Below are 18447 nucleotides of genomic sequence, written 5' to 3'. Positions count from 1 at the left end.
GAGTTCTATTGCTGTGTTCGTTCTGTTTTGATATGTGTAATGCTATGGTCTGTAGTTTAGCTCATTGGAGTGTTCACCCTGATTGTGAATGTTGTTTAGTTAGATGGCTATCCAAGCTGTGTGAAAGTGTCTCTGGAAAAATAGACAGTCGGCCTACATTCCAGTGCGGCCTACACTCCGATTTACACACACAAAGTTCCCATTCAGGTGGGATGCGGCTAATAGAAAATGCGGCCTAGACACCCGAGATCAAGGTTTTGACAACTCTACACCACTTGGCCACATTGGGAAAGTGTTGCTATGCAGCACAAACCAAGTATAGGCTATTTCATTTGTACAGAGGGTCTGGGATCGCTCCATTGGCAAGCGTTAACTTCCTTGAAGGCGTGTACTCTGTTGAAGTTTAAAACTATTGGATCTTCCTAGAGCCACTCTGGATCTGCCATAACCAATCGCTAGCGTTCGCCTTAGCCAACTCCTTCACCACTAACGAGCTGGAAAATCAAACTTTTCCCAAACCCCGTGGGGAGGAGGGCCACAACATCATGGCCACCAACAAAACTCAGCACAGAGGAGTTCGTCACCGGAAGTTCTTGCGACTTCCGGTGACGCCATGCTGAAGACAGCAGCCTGAAAGTTGAGCTCCGTCGATCCGAATATTTAACAACCTAACTTTTACTGAAAACTCGGCAAAATACAGTGAATCCACGATGTCAACGTCTTCTAGAAATAAATCTTCAAGCAGACAGGAGATGACAAAAGAGAAAAACGAAAATTCAAGACAAAATCAACCTGTTAGCGACGATACTGCTAGCGCTAGCATGGAAACAAAAATACTAGCCGAGCTAGAAAAGCTAAGGTCAGAAAACCGAGAGGGGCATAACCGAGAGGGGCAAAACATAAAGCCAAGGTTAGCTCAATAGGATAAATTAGAGAAAGAAATTAAGAAACTAGAGACAGAGCATCGACACTACAAGAAGCAGGAGGTATTGCAAAAATTGAAAGAAACTAGGAAAAGACTGGATGACCTGTTAACCTACCAAACGGAGGGAGCAATGCGATTCGTGAATAGAAAATACCATTAAATGGGAAACAGAGCAAGCCGCTTACTGGCTTTCCAACTGCGGAAAGCTCAATCCAGCAGGACGGTGCACAAAATAAAGGGCCCAAATAGTGGTGAGATATTAACACAGCCAAAAGATATTGCAGAGGCCTTTGCTACATACTATAGAAGGCTATATGAAGAGGAAGCAGACCCCCATAACAATGAGAAGATGGAGTCTTTTTTTAAGTCAATTAAAGAGAAGAGAAGAGGCACACATGCTGTCTTTGCCAATTTCAGAAGAAGAAATCAGAGAAAATATCGTAAAACTTAAAAACAATAAATCTCCAGGTATAGATGGTTTCCCAGGAGAATACTAGAAAGAATATGTGAATGAGTTGACCCCAGTTTTATGCAAAGTTTATAATTACGCACTAACAAAGGCAGATCCCCCTGGCTTGTGGTCAGAAGCAATAATAAGTGTCATCCATAAGGATAATAAAGACCCAACCCAATGTGCATCATATCGTCCAATCAGCCTCTTAGGCGTAGATCTTAAAATACTTATCTCATTTATGGCAAAGATAATTCAGAAATACATACATACACTGGTGAAGCCAGATCAGACAGGTTTCATTAATAATCGCCAGGGCGTTGATAATGTCAGAAGAGCCCTGAACTTACAAGCAATTGCAGCCAAAAGGGATACCCCCTCAATGCTTCTCAGCTTAGATGCTGAGAAGGCATTTGATAGGGTTGACTGGACCTTCCTCCAGCAGACCCTCAGGTATATGGGCTTCAATAATACATTTGTCAAGTGGATTGGTATATTTTATAAAAACCCTAGATCTAAAGTCAGAGTGAACGGTCATTGCTCTGACTTCTTCCCCCTGGGGCGCGATACCCGCCAGGGAGATTCAATGTCCCCTTCTCTATTCGCACTGAGCATTGAGCCACTGGCAGAATTGATAAGAACCAATCCCCTCATACAAGGTATATCCGACGAAGGAATGATTCAACATAAACTAGCTTTATTCGCCGATGACATACTATTATTCTTAGAACACCCCATGGTCTCTATTCCTGCACTTCTAAAAAGGTTAAATGAATACAGTGCTGTGTCGGGATATAAGATCAATGCAAACAAATCTGAAGCCATGATAAGTGGTGAATGGCCTTCACAATTACATGATTTGGTCTCTTTCAGGAGATCTAAGCAGGGATTTAGGTATTTGGGTGTTATTCTCACTCCAAAACTAACACAACTATATTCTGCAAACTATAACGGACTGGTTAGAGAGATCAATCAAGATCTTACCAGATGGGATGTCTTGCCCTTGTCACTCTTTGGTCGGATAGAGTCCGTGAGAATGAATATCCTACCGAGACTCCTTTTTCTGTTTCAATCTCTACCTATTCTAGTTCTTCAATCCACATTTAACCCTTGTGCTGCCTTCGGGTCACATGACCCAAAGGTTCATAACGAACCATCGTTGTGTTTACCCAATTTTACCCAATACAAAAACAAATAAAAATAATTTTCTTTTAACCTTTGCAATGTGGGGGGTCTGAGACAGCCCATCAGTTAAAAGAAAATGCTTCACTTTGTTTTTGTATGAGGTAAATTTGTCGCAATACGACGGTGGGTCACAATGACTGATGGGTCGGAATGACCCGAAGATAACACAAGGGTTAAGCTGCTTGAAAAACGTATATCTGCATTCATATGGCAAAACAGGAGACCCAGAATCCGTCAGAAAATATTGATGGCAAGCAAAGAGAAAGGAGGACTGGGTCTACCTAATCTAAAACTGTATTACTGGGCAGCCCAGCTTAGAGCAATAGTGGCTTGGATGATTAAAGATGAGGAGAATGGGTGGGTATCTATTGAACAGAACTCTTTACCAGGGATATCACTATCTACTCTTCCATTTCTTAGTCAGCAGTCTCAGAAAAAAATCAAAATAGATAACATATGGGTCAAACACACACTAAAGGTCTGGAACACTGTCCAAAAGCAACTAAAGGGGTCAGTAGCATTGTCAAGGGCAATGCCCATACTAGGAAATATAGTTTCTCCCATATTTGGTTGATAATACCTACAGAAGATGGGCTGAGAAGGGGCTAAAAATTATTAATCAATTATTTGATGGGAATGCTTTAAAATCTTTTTCACAACTCCAAGACAAATTTGGCTTGCCCTCAGGTGACCTGTATAGATATCTACAGATACGACACTACATTACAAAGCACTCCGACTGGGATAGTATTAAAAGAGACCCTATTAATATTTAGATCCACTTCATACATAGCTTTCAACAAACTGTGTCAACAAAGCACCAAGTGTCTCATATGTATAAAAGGTTGATGATAGACACATCAGATAACACTTTACATATTAAAGAGCAATGGGAAATGGAACTCAACACAACTATAGATGATGACTCATGGGAAGATATCTGTACTGCGTGTCACAAGGGGGTTGGTAGTCAGATGTGGAAAGAATTTGACTGGAAGGTGAAGATAAGATTCTTTAGGAGTCCTCTGAAAGTGTCAATGTTTAAGGATAATGCCACTAACAAATGTTGGAGAAATTGTGGTATAGTTGGGGACCATACACACATATTCTGGGACTGTCCCATGATACAGACATTCTGGAAAGACATCAAGGAAGAGTTGGAAAAAATCTTTGAGACTGATATTCCCCTGGACCCTTTATTTTTTTTTTACTGGAAAAGACACAAGAAGAATTGTTTACTAACGACCAGTGCTATATGTTACACATTTTGTTGATGATTGCTAAAAATGTTTTTACTATTAACTGGATGAAGCCTAGCCCTCCTACAATAGCTCAATGGATACAAAAAGTCAGACAGGTCCATACAATGGAAAATATGACGGCTATCCTTCAACTAAAAGTACCTATATTCATACGAAGATGGACACCTGTCATTCTTTACCTGAATCAATAATATCGATCTGTCTAGCGTGTGATGTATCTCTGGAAAATTATTCTACCTGTATGTAGCCAACTGTACTGTACTGTATGTGGTGACTGAAGCCCAACCTTAAGGTGACTTTGTTTTTTTGTTGTTTTTTTTATTTTTTTTATGATTGATGTTGTACTGCAAAAAAATGCCTGCAATGTTCATCATGGGCAATAAAGTAAAAAAAAAAAAAAAAAAAAGAAGATTGTTCTTGCTCCGGATTTAACTTCTGGATATTTGGCAGCGTTGCCACAACGGACCGAATGGCTTCGCTCGCATCTTTCTCTGCCGCCATTACTGAACTACAACTCAAACTAGCGCACAACAGCAACGTCATAGTTTTCAGCCACTCGCTCTGTTTGCTGATTTGACCACCAAAAATGTGGTTTGCAAAAAACAACTAATATACCGAAATCCCAGACCTAGTACAGAAGCTAAATGAAAATTGAGCAGAAGTACGTAGGAGGGCAGAGCCAGGCTATCCCTGCCCTGCATGTTTTAGATGTTTCCCTGCTCCAACACACCTGATTCAAATGAATGGAGCAGTGAAACATCTATAACATGCAGGGCAGGGATGCCCGAGGAACAGGATTGGGAACCCCTGGGCTAGGCAATAGCTCAGCCATCTATCAGTAGAACATTTCGTCAAGCAACAAATTCCCTCTACAGACCCCAACACTTTCTACAGGCAGAGCAAATATTTTGTAAGCCATTTAGTTCGCTAGCTTACACTTTTAGAGTGACGGACTTAACTACCCAAGCCAACAGCTACCTCCAACACACAATTGTAAATAAACACATCCTCACCAATACACAATTAAATAATGCTTTTTCAAACTACATAAATCCCCCCAACCGTATCCGTCTCGACTACAATGCTGTAGTGTTCTTTTAGTGTTGCACATACCAAGTACATAAGGTTAACGTAACAATTATGTTGTCATAAAAGTTGTCAATTGTTCTTGTATGCATGTTTAAAATATATAAATTGTATTTATTACAAATTTATGAATACAAAATTTTGTGGCAGGCTAAGGGACCAAACCTACAACCTTCTGACTTGAATACATGCGTCTTATCCATTACACCACTGACTACTCTATCATGTCAGGTTTCCTAAACACATGATGCAAGAAATCCGATGCGCTGACGAGCAGCATTTCTTGAGTAGAAATCCCCTCAGAATGAAACATTACCATTATGATTATACTGCTTGACCGCTACTGTAATGTACCTGAATTCCTGTTTCACTAAACAGAGAATCTGTATAATGACAGACTTGAAGGCTGTGGCTGGATTTGAACCTATGACCTGGCACTTCACAGGAGACCATCTTACCCCAGTGAGCTATTGTCAGTGCTGTGACTTCCTGAAGATAGTCTGTGTCAAAGACGGTGAAGATTGGACAAACTTTGAAAGGAGGAGTAGCGGAAAAACTGTTAAAAATTATTACTTCAAAATGGCGGTTGCATCAATTTGGCTGATATCACAAGTTAACATGTGTCAGACATGGGATCTCCCAAGTTATCACAAGACACAGAAATCACTTATTTAAAGTAAACAAATCAACAGTTATTGGCCAAAACGCATTTTTGCTTTCTGCGGCCCCTCCCAGTGGTCACATGACACCAAATTGTTTGGACATCCTCAGAAGAGGGTCCCGAGTCCTTGTACCAAGTTTGATGTCAATGCAGCAAATAATCCCTGAGATATGACCTCAGTTCCTTTATGGAATATTCCTTTATTCCTTTGATTTGCTTAGGGTTAGGGTTAAGAAGAATCAAAAATCCATCCAACAACTTTTGTGGGGCTTGGTCTGAAGATCATGTGTGCAAAATGGGATGATGATTGGGAACAATTTGTGACCTGTGAAACATTTCTAAGCTCTTTGATAAAACCGGAAATAGCGGAAAATCCAAATAACCGGAAATGAACCAATTGAGTGCGTTGAACTCGTCTTGATCCAGGGAATCCAAAGGTACGTCCCATTTTTGAAAATGGGACGTACAATTCAAAAGTTATGTATGTAAATACACGTCCAACTTTGCCCCATTGGTGGCGCTATAGTGCTTGAGACACTGGCATGACACTTGGTGACAAGCGACTGTACTGTCCCCAACCACTGTGCCAAATTTCAAAACATTTCCGCAAGCGGTTCTAAGGGCTGCCATAGACTCCCATGGCAGAAAAAGAATAATAATAATACTAACAAAAACAGTAGATGCCTCGCTTCGCTGCTTGGCCCCTAATAATAATACTAACAATGACAATAGGTTTCCTCCTAACGGAGGAATCCTAAATATAGCTGTAAGCAGCAATGGCAGATTGCTATCCCACGACAAATTGTTGTGGGATAGAAAAATCCGTGCTGCAGACATTATGAGTTCCATAGACTTTTTGGTTCTCGATGAGTAATAAGCAGGCCCAAACGTTATACGCGGGTGCAGAATTCCGATGAAAACCCGCAGATTTTCAAATAGCATTGGTCGGAGGCAAAATGTAAATAAACTTCTCAACTCATATTACGTCTCTTATTAAACATTTAGGAAACACTTATTTACCACAATTACAGAAAGAGACAGGGCCAGGGAGTTTTCAGGCGATCTTTATAAGGATGGATCAATACTTTTTTGCAAAGTCTGTCAACATTCAATCGACCATATTCGGCGTCAAACTGTTGTGGAACATCTTTGGTCGCTCCAACATAAAAACTGGACGGCTAGCGGAATTCCGCAGATTTTCAGTCTGAATAACTGCAGAAAATGTGAAAAAAACGTGTATTACGCTTGGGTCTGATTATAAGGCATGCATACCAACGTTCAGACACTTTTGACTTATGGGGTGGAAATGCCATCACTTTTTAAATGTACAATGTTTGCGTGGCCTGTAGCGCCACCTATGGGCAATGGTCTGCCATTTGTGGTGTAACGTGTGGACTATAGTTTCAGTGTGCCAAAATGTGTAAAACTTTTTACCAATGGGATACCAAATCAGAAATGCAATACCACCAAGATCCACAAGGGCCTTTTCTTCAAACCAAGGAGTGAGGGGTGGGGATTTGGTCAACCCACCCTTTCCAGAAATCCTTGGATGTGTGTGCGTCTCCCCAAGCTTGCGTGTGTGTCAATTGCCTGGATGAGTCAAGCAGCAATGAGGTGGCCAAGCAGTTCAAATGTCCCAGAAAACAATTTAGACATCCTCAGAAGAGGGTTCTGTACACGCAGCAAGTTTGGTGTGAATCCATCAAAGATTTGCTGAGATACAACCCCACTCCATAGATTACAAAACAACATACAGACAAACATATAATAAAATCACGAGGTACATCATTTTCTGAGACGCAACACGGCCACTGTAAGCACTCACTGAAACAACGAAGGTGGAGACTTTAAATAAAAACGTACAAATAAATCAATTGTGTCTACACAACACTGTTTTCAACAGATTGACTAGATACCATTTGAAATGATTACGTTAGTTTTTTCCACTTCTGTTGTCGAAGCAAACAGGTCGACTTGTAGGTGGGTAACGTTAGCACTAGCTACAGCTTGGCAATCGTGATTCAACTCAGCTTCAGTTTGCTCTGCTAGACTTGCTGAAAAATAGATCTGGACAAACATGCATCTTGAATTGTAGATTTACATGACAACACAGGTTATTTATTTGAATGAAACACAGTCAGGAACATGAAATAACGTTAGTCCCATTGCCAAAAACTAAATCATCACACATTCTACCGATGCTAGATACAGGCAGGATACGTTAGCATTGCTAATAACTGTTAGCGACAACATCATACTACAGCCAAAGAGTATAGAAGCACGTCAATATAAGTTCTTTGCTTGTGGCTGTGATGAACATAAGGTCGGAACAGGACCTCTTTTCAGCAACAGCTTCATTGCAAATCCTGATTTAAATTATCCCCAGTTTTCGAAAGTGTCCTCGGTGAAATGGTCTGAGCAAATTAATACTTTAGCGTCGTACTTAATAGGGATATTCCCATAGATAAACATCAGCCATGCCTGTCTAGTGTCTTGTTCTTTGGGAAGATGGTGAAAAGTGTCAGGATTCCCGGTACAGTCTGGAACACTCCATTTACGGCGCTCCATTTTCAATATCTTGAAATCTTATTACAAACAAAGCGTGGCTCAAAAACCTACCATGAAGAAAAAGAACAATGGTTCCCAGTTGCCCCTGCCCGGAAGCTGGTCACCGGGCCCCCCCCCCTGGAGCCAGGCCCAGGGTTGGGGCTCGATGGCAAGCGCCTGGTGGCCAGGCCTTTTCCCATGGGGCCTGGCCGGGCACAGCCCGAAGAGACAATGTGGGACCCCCTTCCAGTGGGCTCACCATCCGCAGGAGGGGTCATGGGGGTCGGGTGCTGTGTGAGACGGGCGGCGGCCGAAGGCGGGGGCCTTGGCGGTCCGATCCTCGGCTGCAGAAGCTATCTCTAGGGACGTGGAACGTCACCTCGCTGGCGGGAAAGGAGCCTGAGCTGGTGCGCAAGGTAGAGAGGATCCGGTTAGATATAGTCGTAGATATAGCCTCGCCTCAACGCACAGCATCGGCTCCGGAACCAGTCTCCTTGAGAGGGGCTGGACTCTCTTCCACTCTGGAGTTGCCCTCGTTGAGAGGCGTCGAGCTGGGGTGGGAATACTTGTTTCCCCTCGGTTCGGCGCCTGTACATTGGGGTTCACCCTGGTGGACGAGAGGGTAGCCTCCCTCCGCCTTCGGGTTGGGGGACGGGTCCTCACTGTTGTTTGTGCTTACGCACCAAACGGCAGTGCAGACCACCCTTTTTGGAGTCTCTGGGGGGCGGGGGTGCTGGAAAAGAGAGGCCCTCGTCCTCCTGGGGGGGCGTGATTGGGAGGAACGGCCCCGATCTGAACCCGAGCGGTGTTTTCTTGTTGGACTTCTGTGCTAGACACGGCTTGTCCATAACGAACACTATGTTCAAGCATAAGGGTGTCCATATGTGCACTTGGCACCAGGACACCCGAGGTCTCAGTTCGATGATAGACTTTGTAGTCGTGTCGTCGGATCTGAGGCCGAATGTCTTGGACACTCGGGTGAGGAGAGGGGCGGAGCTGTCAACTGATCACCACCTGGTGGTGAGTTGGCTACGATGGTGGGGGAAGACGCCGGTCAGGCCTGGCAGACCCTCACAGGCCTGTGAGGGTCTGCTGGGAACGACTGGCTGAATCCCCTGTCAGAAGGAGCTTCAACTCCCACCTCCGGTAGAGCTTCGATCATGTCTCGGGGGGGGGGGGGCCGGGGACATTGAGTCGGCAACCCACGGACCCGGTGGTGGACGCCGGAGGTGAGGGATGCCGTCAAGCTGAAGAAGGAGGCCTATCGGACTTTATTGGCTGGTGGGACTCCAGAAGCAGCTGATGTGTACCGGCAGGCCAAGCGGAAGGCGGCTTTGGCGGTCGCAGAGGCAAAAACCCGGTCGTGGGAGGAGTTCGGCGAGGCCATGGAGAATGACTTCCGAACGGCTTTGAAAAGGTTCTGGACCACTATCCGGCGACTCAGGAGGGGGAAGCAGTGCACTGTCAACGCTGTATATGGTGGGGATGGTGCGCTGCAGACCTCGACGGGGGACGTCCTGGATTGGTGGAAGGAATACTTTGAAGACCTCCTTAATTCCACCAACACGCTTTCCGACGTTGAGGCAGAGTCTGGGGACATCGGGGGGGGGCCCTTCTATCTCTGGGGCTGAGGTCGCCAATGTGGTTAAAAAGCTCCCCGGTGGCAGGGCCCCTGGGGTGGATGAGGTCCGCCCGGAGTTCCTTAATGCTCTGGATGTTGTAGGGCTGTCTTGGTTGACACGACTCTGCAACATCGCGTGGACATCGGGGACAGTGCCTCTGGACTGGCAGACCGGGGTGGTGGTTCCCCTCTTTAAAAAGGGGGACCGGAGGGTGTGCTCCAACTTTAGGGGGATCACACTCCTCAGCCTCCCTGGGAAGGTCTATTCAGGGGTCCTGGAGAGGAGGGTCCTTCGGATTGTCGAACCTCGGATTGAGGAGGAGCAATGTGGTTTTCGTCCTGGCCGTGGAACTGTGGACCAGCTCTACACCCTCGGCAGGGTCCTGGAGGGTGCATGGGAGTTCGCCCAACCAGTCTACACGTTTTGTGGATTTGGAAAAGGCGTTCGACCGTGTCCCTCGGGGGCTCATGTGGGGGGTGCTCCGGGAGTACGGGGTACCGGACTCCCTGATCGGGGCTGTTCGGTCCCTGTACGACCGGTGCCAGAGTTTGGTCCGCATTGCCGGTAGTAAGTCGAACTTGTTCCCGGTGAGGGTTGGACTCTGCCAGGGCTGCCCTTTGTCACCGATTCTGTTCATAACTTATATGGAAAACATTTCTAGGCGCAGCCAGGGCGTTGAAGGGGGTCCAGTTTGGTGACCTCAGGATCGGGTCGCTGCTTTTTGCAGATGATGTGGTCCTGTTGGCTTCATCGGGCTGTGACCTTCAGCTCTCACTGGAGCGGTTCGCAACCGAATGCGAAGCGGCTGGGATGGGAATCAGCACCTCCAAATATGAGGCCATGGTTATTGACCTTTTATTGGTCTTGTTCACGAGTGAGGGTAGGATGGAGTGCGAGATTGACAGGCAGATCGGTGCGGCGTCCGCAGTGATGCGGACGGTACAGAGCAGCGCGCAGCTAGCTAAAAAAGTGTCGGAGATCTACACAACTTCCATTTATGTTCCTGGATCAGAAAACCAGAGGCCGGGTAAATGTAAATTTTGGGGCGTGACAAAGTTGATGGCACTGTTTCAAAACCTAGCGTTTGCAAGTTGCAGTTTCAAAATAGTAGTGAGAAGTGACATTTTGATAGGAAAGAGGTTTCAATGGACTTTGAGGTTCACTGTATGTCTATTTTACACACCAAACTGTCATTTTCACTATGACAAGGTAAAATTGGTTTTGCAATCAACCGCCCCTTTAAAATTTGCTGATAAGTTTGCCGTTTGTTCGAAATACAAATGTAACTTAATGAATTTTGTTTTTTTTATGTGTCTGCTTATAATGTAGTGTTTTTTTGCATGGTAATTGTCATTGTTGTTCTGGTTTACCATTGTAACCATTAGTTAAATGACTGTTACGTTTGATAAAATTAGCTGGATTATTACAACATGAGTGCATGCGCAGTAATTAGCTTCTTTCAGCTAATAATCTGCAGTGTCACTTGGCGAGGGCACCGTTCTCGTCAAGTGACGCAAGATCGGCAGCGTTTGAGGGGCCCCTAAACATTTAAATATATTAGTAAATCATAGTAAATTGACATTTATTAACTTTACTTCTTCAAGTACTTACATTAACTTTACAGTATTCAAAACTAAACTTCAAATACACTATAAGTGTACTTGAAAGTGTAATAAATGACCTAAAAAGTGGGCCAATTCAGTTTACTCAGTACAAAAATAGTATATAAAAAAGTACACTGCTAGTATACTTTAAGTACCATGATAATAGTATACTTTTTATACTTAAGTATACTTACAAATTAAACTTGAAGTATACTTTTTTTGACGGATTCAAAATGGCGGCTGCATCAATTTGGCTGGTATCACAAGTTAACATGTGTCAGACACCTACCTTTTGTGAGGCTTGGTCTGAAGATCATCTCAGGCAATTTTGAAGAACATTTGACAAAAATTGTAGGAGGAGTAGCGAAAAAACGTTTTTCCTTAAAATTCAAAATGGCGGAAAATCTATATAACTGGTCATAGCTGGTTGAACTCGTCTTGATCCAGGGAAGCTTTGCTGCTTGGCCCCTAATAATAAAACTAACGAAAACAATAGGTGCCCTAGCAGCTTCACTGCTTGGTCCCTGAATATAGCTGCAGGCAGCAATGGCGGGTTCCTCCTCAACATTGCAAACCATTTCAAAATTGACTTGGCACAGACATGTACACAGACATGTACACAACATTTCAAGACAATTGGAGCAATGGCTGATTTTAAGTAATTTTTTTAAATTCTTCACAAATTGTCAGTGTAAAGAAAAATGCCTACATTATGGGTTTTTGAGACTTTTCTGTTCCTCATTAGCAATAAGGCATGCATACCAACTTGACATCCTTTTAAAAGTGACAACTTTGAAGTGTGTTTTGTAAGGCCACCTGTGCTCTCGTCAGGCCCATCATACAGAGATCCATTCTTTAAAAGTTTGACTCAGGACTGGGAATGACATCAAACCTGAGTTCAGGGTTGCCAGGTCCGGCAAAAATCTCCAGCCCAACGAATGCTCAAAGCCAGCCCAAAATGCCTGAAAACCAGCCCAATATTTTTGGGTGTACAACGGAGGACTTACCACATTAATTCCAATAGATGCCTCCATAGTTCAAATGTAAAAATGACTGGTGGAATAATATTTTCCTTGTTTTCTGCTATTCTCACGTTTCATTGGTTCATTACAACAAATTATTGAATCATTTACATTTAGTCATTTAGCAGACGCTCTTATCCAGAGCGACTTACAGTAAGTACAGGGACATTCCCCCTGAGGCAAGTAGGGTGAAGTGCCTTGCCCAAGGACACAACATCATTTGACACAGCCAGGAATCGAACCAACAACCTTCCGATTACTAGCCCGATTCCCTAACCACTCAGCCACCTGACTCCCAAGCAGCATGAATAATGCTGCTTCCTATCACCACCAAACAGAGACACAGACTCTGACATTTCTTTCTCCCCTATCCCCTCTTCTGCCACCTTTCATCTACCTTTCCATTCTTTATCTCCCTTTCCTTTACAGATGAGTTCAAGTCCTTTCTCAAGAGGCTGCCTGCCACCCACTTCCTCCCTGTCAGCAGTGTTCACCTCTTGTGGGGCAGTGACTGGGACCTGCAGGCCCGCTACCGCCTACTCCAGAGTTCCCTGGAGTCCCAGAGACTCAAGATCCAGCGAACAGCCCGGAAGCTCTTTGGTCTGAGCATTCGCTGCCACCACAATCCTAACCACCAAAGGCCTAGGGAGAGGTGGGTGTCTGTAGGGAGATCTGGAATGCATGGAGATGGGGATAAGGTTACATTGTTTTCAGATAATGGGTATTGTTGTCTTGGGTCAGGTTATCGAGTTGATATGGATTGTTTTCTGGCATGGAGATGGCCAAAGGAGAAATACTGCAATGCAAATATGTCAAAAAGGAAAGTATACCGTTGTTGGTGGTTGGGTTCAGTGTAGTTATAATGTTTATTTTTGTTTATTTTGACATAACTCTCAAGTATGTACATACATAATACACCACAGTCCTCAATAATGTTTAGCAATGATCTGTGAAAAGAATATCAATGGGAGTAACAAAGAGCACTTTCTGGATAGAATTAATAAGTCACCATCTATTGTGACAGCATGGAGAAGGCTAAAGACATGCCATAATTAAGTGCAATCTTAACTGCATTCTAGGACAAAAACGTCATTAAGCAAGAACGAAAATAGCATATTAAGGTATCATCGAAAAGTATTGTTAGAAATATCAACATAAAATGCAAATAGAGAAAATAATTCTGTAAATGTTAAATTCTGTTTGGAAAACAAGCAACTGTCAGCTGCCACTAAGGTAGAGGAAACACCCACACACATTTTCAGGTGTTGGCAAAGGTTTGTACTGAAGTGTTATCAAAGCAGTGCAGTGCGCTCACTGTGCTCAACAGAGCACACAATCAAGAACGCCTGACGGCGCTTTGTAGAAAAACTGTGTTTGTGTGAGTGTGTCCATATGTGTGTGTGTGTGTCTGTGTCTCAGATGAAGTCAGCCCAAGGATTCATCATCAGTGCTTTAATGTGTTTCTCTACACATACTTTACATGGAGAAAAATAATTAAGCCAACACATCCTTCCATCAGACCAGTGCCATCAACACAGTGTATTCTTATGATACCACAAACATAGGGTGACCACATTCTGGCTTTCCAAAAAGAGGACACCTTTTTTTCAACGGGAGGGGAGGGGGGGAAAACAGTGTTACTATAATGCAAACTTTAATACAGTGAAAAATACACTATTAGCATAACGTTAATATTATATACTATATATATTATTTTTATATATATACATTTATAGTTTCGCCATTGTTTCCACTCAGCTGTCATTTGCTGCTACTGTCAAGCAACTGTTTGATGCTTTTTGATGCTGAACACAATAGGACTTTGCACGTTCGTGGAGAGATTGGCCAAGAGTTCCTGCAAGCCTCTTATAATCGACCAATTTGTGTGTGAAAGGGAGGGACTTACAAAGAAGGGTTAAATCAATTTTTGCAAATTTAGAAAACTCAGCCGGATGCTTTTTTAAGGTCTGAAAAAGAGGTTTTGTCTGGGGAAAAAAGTACCAATGGTCACCCTACACAAACAAATTAGAGATAATTTCTGGGGAAATTGTGAGGTGTGCTTGTGGCCACTACAGCTGGGGCAGTTTTTGTTTACTATATCAACCCAAATTATTGTTTAACTTATCACTAATCATGTCGTTGATTTAGTAAATCTTTCAAAACAAATGTTGACAACCCCTGTCTTGTGTCCTACAAGAGGTACTAAAATATGTACTGCAGCTGTCACTTACCATCACTGCAGTTATACTGGTGTCTGTCTGGTATGTAATTTAAAGTGTAAATGAAACGTTTAAGCATATTTGAGATGCACACACAGACATAAAGTTGATAGCTAATTTAGACAGACTTACACTTTCCCAGTTGTTGAACAACATAGGATAACATCTTGAAATTCCCAGACCTTCAGGGACGCTCAACAAAAATCTAGGTTTTAAGCGTTTCACGTTTTCTGATGACTTATAAAAAAAATTACATTTACATTTATTTACATTTACATTTAGCAGACGCTTTTATCCAAAGCGACTTCCAAGAGAGAGCTTTACAAAGTGCATAGGTCACTGATCATAACAACGAGATAGCCACAAAACATTGCGAGTAGCCAAAACATGAAGCACACATTGTGAACAACCAAAATAAGTTCCAAAGGGAAGAACCATAAGAGCATGTAGTTAAACAAGTTACAATTAAACAACATGAACTGCTATAAGTGCAAGTGTACCTGTGGAAAAAAAGCAAGCAACAATAATAAAACAATATATCACAGCGAGTACAAAAATTTAAGTCAGTTACCACTAACCACAAGAGCAACAAGTCTCTAAGCAAGAGTCATTGTGATCCTTGAGGAAACTAACATCGGGTCAAGCGAACCATTCCTAAGTACCGTTGTACTCCCGGAACAAGTGCGTCTTGAGCCTTTTCTTGAAGGTGGAGAGACAGTCAGTGTCTCTGATGGAAGTGGGGAGTTGATTCCACCACTGGGGGGCCAGACAGGAGAAGAGCTTGTGTTGGGACCGGGCGGTCTTGAGCGGTGGGACCACCAGGCGGTTGTCTGAAGAAGACCGTAGGTGACGGGTGGGGGTGTAGGGCTGCAGGAGAGACTTGATGTAGACGGGTGCAGTCCCGTTCACTGCTCGGAAGGTCAATACCAGGGTCTTGAATCTGATACGGGCCATGATAGGTAGCCAGTGGAGAGAGATGAGGAGCGGGGTAACATGGGAGCGTCTGGGTAGATTGTAGACCAGGCGGGCCGCTGCGTTCTGAATCCTCTGAAGAGGGCGGGTTGCACATGCTGGGAGACCAGCGAGCAGCGAGTTGCAATAGTCCAACTTGGAGAGGAAGTGCTTGGACTAGCAGCTGGGTGGAGTGCTCAGACAGGTATCTCCTGATCTTCCGGATGTTGTAGAGGGTGAATCTACACGACCGGGAGACCGCAGCAATGTGGGCCGTGAGGGAGAGCTCGTCGTCCATGGTAACCCCAAGGTTCCTGGCAGAGGATGAAGGGGTCACCGTCGCAGATCCCAGGGTGATTGAGAGATCGTGGGAGATGGAGGGTTTAGCCGGGATGATGAGAAGTTCTGTTTTGGCGAGGTTCAGCTGGAGGTGGTGCTCGGTCATCCAGGCGGAGATGTCTGTGAGGCAGGCCTCAATCCTAGCTGAGATCCCCGGATTTGTCGGGGGGAACAACAGGTACAGCTGCGTGTCGTCAGCGTAGCAGTGGTAGGAGAAGCCATGGGAGGTGATGATTGGTCCAAGTGAGGTGGTGTAGAGGGAGAAGAGGAGGGGTCCAAGGACGGATCCCTGTGGGACACCAGTGGAGAGCTGGCGGGGGCCTGACACTTTGCCTCCCCAGGAAACCTGGTAGGATCTTCCCGACAGGTAGGATGAGATCCACTGAAGTGCAGTGCCAGTGATGCCCATCTCAGAAAGTCTGGCCAGCAGGATTTGATGGTTAACCATATCAAACGCTGCAGAAAGGTCCAGCAGAATGATGACGGATGACCTCGAAGCCGCTCTGGCAGACTGGAGGCCCGTGGTGACTGACAGGAGGGCAGTTTCTGTGGAGTGGCCAGTCTTGAAGCCCGATTGGTTGGGGTCAAGCAGGTTGTTCTGAGAGAAAAAGTTTGACAGTTGTTAGATACAGCGTGTTCAATTGTTTTAGAAAAGAAGGGTAGTAGTGATACCGGTCTGTAGTTCTGGAGGACAGCTGGGTTACTGGAGGGTTTTTTGAGTAGAGGGCTAACTCTGGCCTGTTTGAAGGCAGAGGGGAAAGTGCCGGAAGTAAGAGAAGAGTTAAGGACATGGAGAAGAAAAGTTATGATGGAGGGAGAGATGGTTTGAAAGAGAGGGGAGAGGACTGGATCAAGGGGACAGGAGGTGGGGCGATGAGAGAGAATGAGGTCAGAGATCTCTGGGCAGGGGAGAGAAAGCGTTTAGACATTGAGTTGGGTCAGTCATAGAGGGTGAGTGGGTAGGAAAGGTGGGTTCAGGGAACCGACTGCTAATGTCAGCAACTTTTTTCTCAAAAAAGGAGGCGAAGTCGTCTGCTGTCAGGGTGGAGGGGGAGGGTGGGGGAGATGGGTTAAAAAAAATATATATATGTTTAACATTTTAGTATAGACTATAATACAAGGGATTAGGTTTGTTGATTCAACTACAGAATAATAATAAAAAATGACCCCACTTATTCCACTAAAATGAGTGATTAGATGACAACAAAAAGCTATGGAAAGAAAAATAGTATTGTTTTGCTTTTGAAGTAACTACTGCTATCCAGAACAAAGTGCCGTTTAATCCAATATACTTCAACACAACGTACAACTGCTTCTTTAAAAATTAACAATGCAGTTGACGGGTAGACTTCTGCGTGGAGGGTGTAGTAGGAACAATTACTAATTTACTTTAGTATTGACAGAACTAAATGGCTTGTACATCCCTATAAACAGTATACCTATCCAAATCAAAATGTATTTGTATAGCCCTTTTTACAAGCAATGTCACAGAGGGCTTTACATATGCCCATAGAACTGCCCCTCAACCAACCTAAACCCCCAAGGAAGACAAGGAAAAACTCCCAGAAAAACTCACTAGAGGAGAAAAATGGAAGAAACCTTGGAAGGAGCCATTCAGTGAGGGATCCCCTCCTCCAGAGATGGTTGGTGAAAGAGAGGTGCAGAACACAGGCTAAACATAGTCATACAACAGGGAAGTTGAAACACCAACATCCAGTGTACAACTTGGGTCAGAGTTGGTAAATGTCAGTTTAAGGGTAGCCACAGGGCTGGGGGACTGTGATCGGCGCAGCATCACAGGCAGGTGGATGATGGAAGGGACTAGGAACTCGCTGTTCTCCGTCAGGGAGACCGATGTCCACTTCACGACTAGATCCAGCTTTGGGAGACTGTCACATATCGATGTCCACTGGCGACCAGGTCAACGTTGGCAGACCGACGACCAGGCAGATGCTGACAGCTCAAACCCCCTACACCACAGGATGGCTGTGGAAGGGGGGCAGGAATTAAAGAATGCAAGGAGCTATGTTATTAAGAACGAGGTCCCAACCGGTCAAGTGTGGACTAGTGCAGCAATTTAGAAAGACAATTGGACAGTCCTGAACTACCCCTTCCCACCCATGAGGCCTGCTCCCTCCCCCCCTCTACAGTGACGACTCTCTCCATTCAGGAGGGTGAAGTTAACAGACTTTTCAAGAGGCAGAACCCCCGCAAAGCAGCTGGGCCGGACTCTGTCTCTCCTGCCACCCTCAAGCACTGCGCTGACCAGCTGTCTCCGATGTTTACCAACATCTTTAACACCTCCCTTGAGACATGCCATGTGCCAGCCTGTCTCAAGTCCTCTACCATCATCCCTGTGCCCAAAAAGCCAAGGCCAACAGGACTCAATGACTACAGCCCTGTCCTCTGTGGTAATTAAATCTTTTGAGCGCCTTGTGCTGGCACACCTCAAATCCATCACAGACCCTTTCCTGGACCCACTGCAGTTTGCCTACAGAGCCAACAGATCTGTGGATGACGCCGTTAACATGGCCCTCCACTTCACCCTACAGCACCTGGACTCCCCAGCATCC

At 44.6% G+C, this 18447-nt stretch overlaps 1 protein-coding gene across 1 annotated transcript in view; it reads left to right on the top strand.

Annotated features, from left to right (window-relative positions):
- The window catches only part of brinp1 (bone morphogenetic protein/retinoic acid inducible neural-specific 1), a 250264-nt gene that overhangs the window by 216423 nt on the left and 15394 nt on the right, over nucleotides 1–18447 (top strand). Inside the window, exon 7 of the mRNA XM_062484686.1 lies at nucleotides 12795–13017. Coding sequence (XP_062340670.1) covers nucleotides 12795–13017 — 223 coding nt within the window. The remainder of the gene's footprint in view (nucleotides 1–12794; nucleotides 13018–18447) is intronic.

The sequence above is a fragment of the Osmerus eperlanus genome, chromosome 18 (assembly GCF_963692335.1).
Source record: "Osmerus eperlanus chromosome 18, fOsmEpe2.1, whole genome shotgun sequence".
Taxonomy (NCBI): domain Eukaryota; kingdom Metazoa; phylum Chordata; class Actinopteri; order Osmeriformes; family Osmeridae; genus Osmerus; species Osmerus eperlanus.
This window is presented reverse-complemented; position numbering and strand designations above follow the sequence as displayed.